General features: G+C 38.3%; 1 protein-coding gene across 3 annotated transcripts in view; it reads left to right on the forward strand.

Annotated features, from left to right (window-relative positions):
• SRBD1 (S1 RNA binding domain 1) overlaps positions 1–5073 on the forward strand; it is a 123987-nt gene extending 118914 nt beyond the window's left edge. For all 3 annotated transcript variants that reach the window (XM_083857835.1, XM_083857837.1, XM_083857836.1), the window contains 2 exons: positions 1598–1782; positions 4074–5073. In XM_083857835.1, coding sequence (XP_083713961.1) covers positions 1598–1782; positions 4074–4363 — 475 coding nt within the window. In that variant the 3' untranslated portion in view covers positions 4364–5073. The remainder of the gene's footprint in view (positions 1–1597; positions 1783–4073) is intronic.
• Positions 5074–9845: the final 4772 nt, after the last annotated feature.

Below are 9845 nucleotides of genomic sequence, written 5' to 3' on the forward strand. Positions count from 1 at the left end.
AAAAGTTAATATGCAGTCAAAGCAAAATTCAGTAAATATGATGAACAGCACCATCCACAGAACCCTTATTAATTTTCATCATAAGCTGCCACATGAAAGATATGTATGCACTAAAAAAATTAATGAAAATTATATTTATCACTTCTAAGTGCAAATCTCTGTGTTTGAGCTACCAGTACACTTAAGTCACTATGCATGTACTTGAATTCAGTAAAGGGAAGTTCTGACAGCCAGTTGTAACAGATGTCTTTCTTTAGCAAAATTAATGGACGTTTTTAAGTGAAGTTTTGCCCTTATGCTCAATGATAAATTTTGTGATTTACTGAAAGTCAGATATTGCTTTAATTATCTCTCTTCAATTTATGTTTTGTCAAAAATAAATTTAGTTTTGTATTTCAATCCATATAACTTTCTATTGCTCACCACCTGAAATAATCTCAGTTGGTTCCTTGGGTTAAAAAAGGGGAAGCAACAAAACAAAACAAAAAACCCCTCTGGGTCTCCTGACAAAAGAAATACTGGCCTCAGGTTTTGATAAAAGCACAGCCTGTATTTTGGTAGGGAAAAGGAGGTTGAGTATCGCGGGCTTTTGATTTCTTACAGAGCTGGAATGTCTCCCACCAAGTTCAGGGCATGAACCTGCTGGTCAGCTCTTCGTTTGAGACTCATAGTTTACACCTGTTGTGAAGCAGGATAAGGAGAGGAAAGAGGAATCTCTTTTAGGAATTTGGAAGGAATGTTTATTCAGACTCTAGAGGACAGGAACAATAATTCTACCTGCCTGCTGTGGTGCAGAACAGGCAGAAAAAATTGTGCTTCCTGCCAACAATAAGGGGCATAATAACACAGGATAAACAAGGCCTATTCATGGTGAGATGCAGGCTATGGCAGAGAGCACATGTCAGGATGTAATTATTTAGAAGTATTTCTTTTTTTCTCTTTTCAGCATTTTAGATACTAGTCCAAATTTGTCTCTGTCTATAATTTGTGTATGTATGTCACAATAAGGAAAGATAAAGGTGTTTGTGTCATGTGGCTGCTTTGACTTAATGATTACCTAATGTCTGAAAAACTAATTGTTCTTAATCATAAAGTTCACAGACAAGAGAAATATTTCGTGCAAAGTTTGTCTTGAGTTAAAGATTCTTCATATTAATTTAATATTTTGAGTATTCATTGTTGCTTTACTAAATTGCCATTCATTCTGACTTGAATGAGAGTGACAATTACAATAACATTGTTATAAAACTCTCACTGATTTCTAGGGAACTTACATGGTAAAAGACACCTTTCAGTAATGAGGAAATTCATTTTTTCTTGTGAGATAAAATAATTGGTCTGAGAAGAGATTTGAATTGATTTTTATTACTTTGTTTCTAGTTTTGAAATCTGTTCCATAAGAAACGCATATACAGATAGACTCTAAGTTTCCATTATGTGTCAGATCAGTGATGAGTTGAGAGGACATGCACTTGAGAAGCTGTTCATATATGTTATCAGAAGTTTTCTTCTTGCATCAATGAAAAACAATAGAGCAAAGGTTCAGTTCCCACTAAAGGATGTTACAAATCTTTCCATCTTTATTTGAACTTCCTAGGTTTTTATCTCTCATTGGAGGAAATCCAAATGACATAGGGAAATCAGATATGCAGCAAAAAGTAAATGTGGTAATTCAAAAGGAAGGACTGGAAGGCACAGCCAAGAGGCTCAATACCACTGTGCACACCCTGCAGCTGATCATTGATGGTCTCACTCAGCCTGAAGGCTATGACATCCGAACAGGTAAACCTCAGTTTGGAAGGTTGTAATCTCAGTTTGTTTATTATACATATCGGTTCTAAAACAGCACATTTTCTTCTTCTAAAATCAGTAGTAGATTTGCATGGGCATGTAACTCAATTTTTTTTTCTCAGTTAAGGTAAAGGTTATATCATAGTCAGATGTTTCTTTTCAGTTTTGTACCTAAGGAATGTGAATCCTGTCTTAAATCACGGCATTTTCAGCAATGGGGGGCGGGAATTGTATGGCTGTTAACAAATGAAGTAATTTCAATATGTTGACTCTCTATTGATTGAATCTGTGTTGGCTCTCCATCACAGATGGGAATGCTGAGACCAAGGTGAAATAGCAATAAAGTGCTGTGGAGCAGTAGTGTGTAGTTCTGCTCTTTTATTGCCCTAGTTTCTGAGAGACTAGTATAACTGATACACATGGCTCATGACCTACCCTGGTTAAAACCTTGTGGTGGTACTGAACAGTAAAGAAAGGTGAAGTAAAAACATCTAGGGATGCTGTTATGTAATGAAGCTTACAGCTGTATTCTCTTACAACAGCAGGAGATAAAGGTAGACAGCAAAGATGCAGGCTTTTAATAACAAATATTAAACATACGCTTAAAAAACAGCTAAAGCAACATTTCTGTCCCCCTTTTTTAGTTCATTAATGGTTTCCATGCTTATTTTTTAAATATTCCCCACTAGTGATCTTGAAAATGTGTATTTTCTATATCTCAATTTGTTCTGGTGATCTCACATCTAAATTACAGTAGGATAGGCTATTAACATAGGAAGACATAAAAGCAAAAGAGAGAATCTTCAGTGGAAATATTCGTATTCTGCTGATCTAGGACAGGCAGTATTACTTTAGACAGACTCTGTGGCTGAAGAAGGCAGCCTAGTAGCCTTATGTAGCTGTGTGGATTTCTCTATCATGAGTTCATCCCACGGGCTGCAGTTCTTCATGAGCTGCTCCAGTATGGGTCCTTTCCATGAAGTGAAGTCCTTCAGAAACAGGATTTCATTGTTCCTTAATGAGGTCACAAGTCCTACCAGAAAACCTGCTCCAGTGTAGGCTTCCCACAGGTCACAGCCTTCTTTTTGGCATCTGTATGTTCTGGTGTAGAGCCTTCCATGAGCTGCAGGGGAATCTCAGATCTGGCATCTGGAACTCTTCCTCCTCCTTCCCTTGATGTCTACAGAGCTGTTTCTGTCACATATGCTCATTTCTCTCTCCCAGGCTGCAATTGCTGTTGCACGGGGATTTTTTTTCTTATTAAAATATTTTATCCCAGAGGCACTTACCACCATTTTTAATGGGCTTGATGTTGGACAGCAGTGGGTCTATTGGACACAGGCAAAGCTGCAGAAGCCACCACTCACTGTAGCCCACACACACACACCTACCAAAACATTGCTGTGCAAAGCCAGTACAGATCCACAGGCTGATTAAATTCCAGTGCATTTTAGCTATAAAGTCATTCAGGCTGAATTTTATTTCTCAAAAGCAAACAGAGAAAAATTATTGCAGTTCTGGTTTGGTGATGTTCCTTGTGGAAAACCTCAGTCCTTATTATATCTTGGAAAGGTCAAACAATGGTAGGAAAAGATTGAAAGGGAAATCATTGAGATGGCTCAGAAGGGTTTTCCGCAGAAGCAGAAAGTGGTAGGGAAATAAAAGAGTTTAAAAAAACGTATCTGTGCCCTTAAATGCAGAATGTGAACATTAATATCCCAGTATAATCCCTTATGATCATGCCTGTGTGATTTTCAAGTTGTCAGTGCAAAGCAGCACTTTGATGAAGCTTCTATGATGTCATGGTGCAGATGAACAGCAAGCCTAAGAACAGTGCATTGTTGACTTTTCTTTTACAATGTGATGAAACTGAGTATTCATCTTCCTATGAATGTGTAGAAATTTCTATAGGAATAGAATTTCATGTATAATTGATGAGCTCAAGTCACCTCCTGTGTTTTCTCCATAGATCCAATAAAATTTAAAGAATCTTCCTACTTCCTACTATACAACATGCTTCTGATCCCCTTATAGTTCCATAACACAAAATTCACTATGCTTACTACTTCAATAATCTAAGTCTTTTAAAGTGATTCACAAAATATAAGAAACAAGTTGTTTATCACAGATGGATCTTTATTTAAAAATGTATAGAAAGCAGTATTTGGGACCTAAGAGCTACATTGAGATTACTTATTAATTAGAAACAATCATCTGGAAGCAACTGTTAAAATTTCTTTTTTTCCAGGGTCTTACTTGTGGTTTTTTGTTTCCTGTAACAGATTTTGATAAACCTGACTTCAAGAGAAGCATAGTCTGCTTTGAAGACTTAAGTGTTGGTGCTGTTTTGACTGGAAAAGTTGAAAATGCAACGCCATTTGGAGTTTTTGTTGATATTGGCGTGGGAAAAGCGGGTTTGATTCCAGTGCGAAGCATAACAGAAGCAAAACTCTCTAAAGTGAAGAAGAGAAGAAGCTTGGGCCTAGGTCCTGGAGAAAGAGTGGAAGTTAAAGTGCTTAATGTTGATATTCCTCGATTGAGGATAACATTGGATCTTATTCGTGTTTTATGAGAGGGGTTTCAGTAATTCAGCCTTGAGTTTAAAGGAAAAGTAATGTCAATAAGGTTATGGAGACTCAGACATTTAATGAATGTTGAAAATGAACTCATTGTGAAACCATCAGCGCCTTGCTGCCGTTTTTGTTTTTTGGGTTTTTTTAAAAAAATTTAATTTTAGTTTAACAGTTTTACCACATTTCTTGAATCTTTTCTGTTAATAATTGTTGGAACAGGTTTTTGGATTACCTCCAAGCAACCTTGTTTTGTCTGCAGAGCAAATGAAGTTCCAGCGGGCTGTCAGACAGATCTCTTATCTGTTGTCTGTGCAAGATTTGCTTAATCTTCAGTTAGTACTGCACGAACAGACACATCTGCAGTTCCTCTCCCAAAGAACAGCCATTCAGTTTTCCTGTTTTCTAGTTGACAGTCTAAAAGAGGGCTCCTAGTGGTAGGAAAAAGGTTATCTTTTTAGGTTAAGTGGTAATGATGTTGTATCAAAAGTAGACTGAGGAAAAAGCATCTGCTAAAACTATTGATGGTTCAGAAATACTTATATTTAATTTATTTGACCAACATTATTAGGAGGTCTGTTTACCTGTGTTATTTTTGCTTGTTCAGTTATAGTGAATTAACAGAGTTGTATGTACCTTGCAGTTTAAGGAAATTTGCTCAAAGGTTTCAAAAGACATTCGTGTTGTTCTATACTTCTGGAAAATAAAAACATTTCTGTCCATCTCTTCTCAGTGTACTGGTTCTACAAGAGGTTTAACAGTCCTAGTTGTCTTTCTTTCCAACAGAGTGCTTTTAATCACTAACACTTTGAATGCTCAGTGTTTCCTGCTAGGAGTGCCAAGCATAGTGTCTTGGTTTGAAAGACAGGTGTCTGCTAGGGAGGGGCCTCCCTTGGACAAACCCCTTCCCTCCAAATTATTATAATTTAGAAAATTAAAGAGCTCTCAAGCAAGCATTAACAACAAAACAGGACCAGGAACCTCAAGGGATTTTGCTTCACAAAGCCCGGGGTGGTCTGATCTTGGTGCCCCTGCAGGACTCTGAGAGCACCAGGCTGGAATGGTGGAAATCTCTGGCTGGTGGAGGAGATCAGAAGCTCTGCCCATGGTAGCTGGAATGTCAGGGATGTCCCAGCAGGGCAGGGCAGTGCAGGGCTACAGTGTAGCAAAAAAGCCTCAAAAGCAGTGGTGAAGAAATGGTGGTGGTGGAACAGGGCAGGAGGAGGTGAGCTCAGAATTCCTGGGTACAGGAGCAGATGGTAGGAGATTTCCTAGGACCACACTTGGTGACAGTGAACTTCTCCCACAGCAAGCAGCAGCCTGACAGTCCTCTCTCTGATGCCAAGAGCAAGAGAGTCCATAGCTGCCCCCACTCCTGTCTTTTACCTGCCCCAAACCTCACAGTATCTCCCCCTCCCAGAGAAACTCCAAGAGACAAAAGTGTAACCAGGTGTTACAACTCCTCTCCTTTGCCCCCTTTGTTCTGATTAAGTACCTATATGTATCCAGTAGTTAGTTTCCTAGCAACTTAGGGGAGAAATTCTATAAGTAAAAAAGAAACAAATCTAACCCCCAAAACATAGGAGGTTTGTTTCTTCTAACTAGAGACTTGTTGGTTTTGTGGTATTTTGGTCGTGTTTCAAAGGATTTACCTCTTGAGCCAAGTTTGCAAAGGACAGGTATACTGGAAGATTAGTTTCCAGCAACAGCAGATATATATATAAATATATATGTGTGTGTGTATATGTATGTATATGTGTAGTCTTTCCAGGGAGTTTTTGGTGTGTTGGGTATTTATTCCTTTTCAGTCATCAAACTTGCCTGGAAGTTGGCAGGAGCTTTGGTCTGCAACAGATGAGCCCAAACAAGTGTCAAACATCTTGGATGACAAGGTTTCTGACTACAAATGTCTAAGTAGCTTCTGGCACAGGGTCTGTGTATGAGTTAAGAAAAGGTTTGCATGATTTAATCTCCCAGCTCTGTGCTTTAGTTTTCAAAATTATGAGCCAGCTGTAGACAGTGTATTTTGGAGATTAAAGAATCATTTAGCACATGGAAAAAAGGCAGACAGATCTTACTAGCTTCACTGCATTTGCCCACTGAAGAAAAGACAACTATTTTCTATTATGACAAAGTCAGCACAGCTTGGAATCATGTTTTGCAGGCCTTTTGAAATTTTCCTGTAATACTTCAGGAAGATAGATTTTGTTGTTATGAAATTAGAAACTGTAATACTGTGTTACTGTCTTGGAAAACAGAGATGTAAAGTAAAGAAGTTGAAATTATTTTTTTCTACAGGTGATACATTCACTTACCAGCAGTATGTCCATCAGTAGAATGATTTGTGTTAAACTTTATATGTGATCTCTGCAGTATCTAAGAACTTAGCAAATTAACTGGATTTCTTGGCCTTCTCTGAGGAGGAAATAAACTTGATTTCCTGAAGCTCAATTTAGTGAATAATGTAAAGAGTACTTTCCCTTTCTGTGGTGTTTTGTTTGTTACCAGAATTAATTTTTTTGAATCTGTAATATTGTGAGGACTGTAGCATCTTTTGCATTTTTCTGTACGTCTCTTGGATTATCATGAAATTCTCTAAATGCAAGGCATCTTGAGGCTATTTCTCTCACTGTTAATTCACAGGGCGTGTTTTGTCTACTCAGAGGACTGACTCACAATTCAGTGTACATACTCATAAGTAGTTTGCTGTCTCTGTAGTGGAACTCAGCAGCTTATCCTGTGTCCTCACAGGGACTGTAGGAGATGATCATGTCTGTCTTCAAATTTTTTTAACCACTCCAAAATGGGAAGTATATGACTTCATGTCATATGTCTTAAATGTCCATAGCTCTGAAATGTAATCCCATTATTTTTCAGATAGTGCAGTGCCTTAACTACTTCCCAAAAATATATTTTTCCATTACAATTTTTTTTGCCAGAAAATAGCAGTTACAACAGCTGAGTGAGAGTCTAACAAGGATGAATATGTGTACATAGGAACTTCTCAGGTTTTGTCAGACCTTTGAAGATTCAAACATTATTCCTTCTTAATCTGTTTCTCAGTTTTCATCTTGAATTCTTGTGGTGTTCAGGTTTCTGACATCAAAGCATCAAAACTGTTTTCTGTAATTCATCTTTAGTTTCTGAACCAAGACGTGATTTTTTTTTTTTCTTTTTTCTGGATGGATGCTTTTTCCCATTTGAAATGCTGCCCAGTCTTTGGAACAAATTCAGTACTGCTTAATGGTGATGCCTTCAAAAATTTGAACAAACAAACACACCCTGCTTCCTCCTGATTTTAGTTAATTGCTTCAAAGTATGGTTTCTCAGAAGAAGTAAATACAAATCTTTTAAGTTTCACTAAGAATTCTACTTTTGCCTTTAGCTGTAGATTCTAAGGCATCTACAGACCTTGTAGTGCAGTTCCACCTCTCCCCAGAGAGAAAATCCAGCCCATTGATCTTGGATGACAATCTGCCTTTTTAGTCCCACCCTCACTCAAATAGTCTGGTGTTTTGCAATCACCTTCCCCTGATATGCAGACACGTAAGAAGAGCTTCTAAAGATTTCCTGTGCTTCAGATATTACACAAAGGAGAAGAATTTTTCTCCTAAGCAAGATGGCACTTGTATGCCTGGCTGTAGTAATGCAAAACAAGAGTTTAAAAGAAGCCATTTGTTTTGGTTTTATTCCTGCCTCAGGCAGTTTTAGACAGCATATATCAATTTTCCAGAAACATGTCAACCTCAGGAATGATTTAGTATGCTGTTAAACATAATAAAATCAATAGGAAAACAAATAGAATTTCCATGAGGAGCAGACGTTTGGAGAAGCTGGTCCATATGGCATATAGACATGCTGGAATTTGGGCTTTGTGGGGTACTTGGGTCAGAAAAACTGCATACCATGGGAAAGTAATGCATAATTCAAGAGAACAAATAATCTAACAGCTTTGTGGTACTGCGTCTTGAACTTGGTGTCTGTATTTATTTAACAACAAGTACACTTAGAAACTCTATGCCTGGAAGCTAGAAACCAAACATGAATCATATTTGCCTAATTTCAGAGCTTTCTATAAGGAGCCTTACCCGCTGTGAAGTGAGTGCTGAGTGAGTTCTCAGTTCAGCCTGAATAGCACCTTGCTTTTCTAGTCTTTCTGAGGGTAATTTATGTACCTACTTAGCTCTGCTTAAGCACATCCAGCTTCAAGACTATCAGTCGTGTGAGATAGTGGAAGGAACAAGTTGTTAATGCCAGTCCATGTTACTCTGTGTCTTCCTTTTGTTCAAGGTTTCAGAAAGAGCTGTGAGGGAGCTTGTGTTCCTCCAGGGCTATGTGAAGGCTGGGCAAGTCAGTAATTCCACTCACTCCTTCCCGTTAGAGACCACCTAAAGGTTTGAGAGCGCCTCTGTTTACTGGTCCCAGTGTTTCCTCACCCGCCTCATGGACATATAGAAACTGTAACTGTTTAGAAGTGTTTCATTTTGAGAAATCCTTGTGAATCCATAGTCTATAAAGCTTCACAAGTAAATGATGTGTCTGTGTTTCTCACAGCAAACCTCAGTGACTAGTTTATAGAGAACTTCAATTGCCTGTTTCCACTTGAGCCTCTAAATGGTCCCTCTGGTGGATGTTGTAATTCTGTGCTGGCTACAGATACCTCCTGCCAGGAGACTGTTGGAGATCACTGCTTATTGACAGGTATTTCTAGGAGCTGACCATCTAGTCCACATTAGAATTTTGGTTGGGTATTTTTTCAAGTAGATATAAAGTCACTCATAATGGCAACTGATGACATTTTGTAGACACCTGGAGTGGAACAGCAAATCATAAGAAGTGTATGTGTTGCACCAGGCTTTACTATAGTTTCTTGCAAGGTGGAAATAGCAAAATTCTGCAACTTTGAAATAACAAAATTCTTCGATCTGGTGGGGACCAGTACAGGGGTATTGCTTCCGTGTGAGTTTCCACAATGGGGATTGCTGCTTTTAATCAAGCCTGTTGGGTTTCATGCTGTTTCTGTAACTGCTAGGTCTCCTGTGAGCATGTTCTAGCTGCATGAAGAATCCTGAGAGATTCTCCATGCTTTGAAAGTGAGAGAAGACTGGTCCAGATCAGGATGAGTCATCCCACTGAGAATTTTAAATCTAACCAGAAGTTCAGGGTAAAGCACTCAAATCTCATCTCTCATGCTCTCTGTCCTTGACTAGGAGTTGACACACGTTTGAAATTTATCGCTTTGCCCCTTGTTACACTAGTTAGAGCTTTTACCTTATTTGACTCCTAGAACTCAAAAACACTAAGGCATGTTCAACACAGCAGTCCAGTTGATATTATTAGACATTTTTGTTTTGTCTCCCTCTCTTGTTTTCCAGAAGAAACAACAAAGAAAGTATTTAGTAAACTGAGGATCCCCATGACTTCTATAGCTTTATTAAATCTGGTCGAGTTCAGGCTTTTAATTGTTGAGACATTGTCTTTAAG

Source organism: Zosterops lateralis (genome assembly GCF_965231275.1).
Source record: "Zosterops lateralis genome assembly, chromosome: 3".
Classification (NCBI taxonomy): Eukaryota; Metazoa; Chordata; class Aves; order Passeriformes; family Zosteropidae; genus Zosterops; species Zosterops lateralis.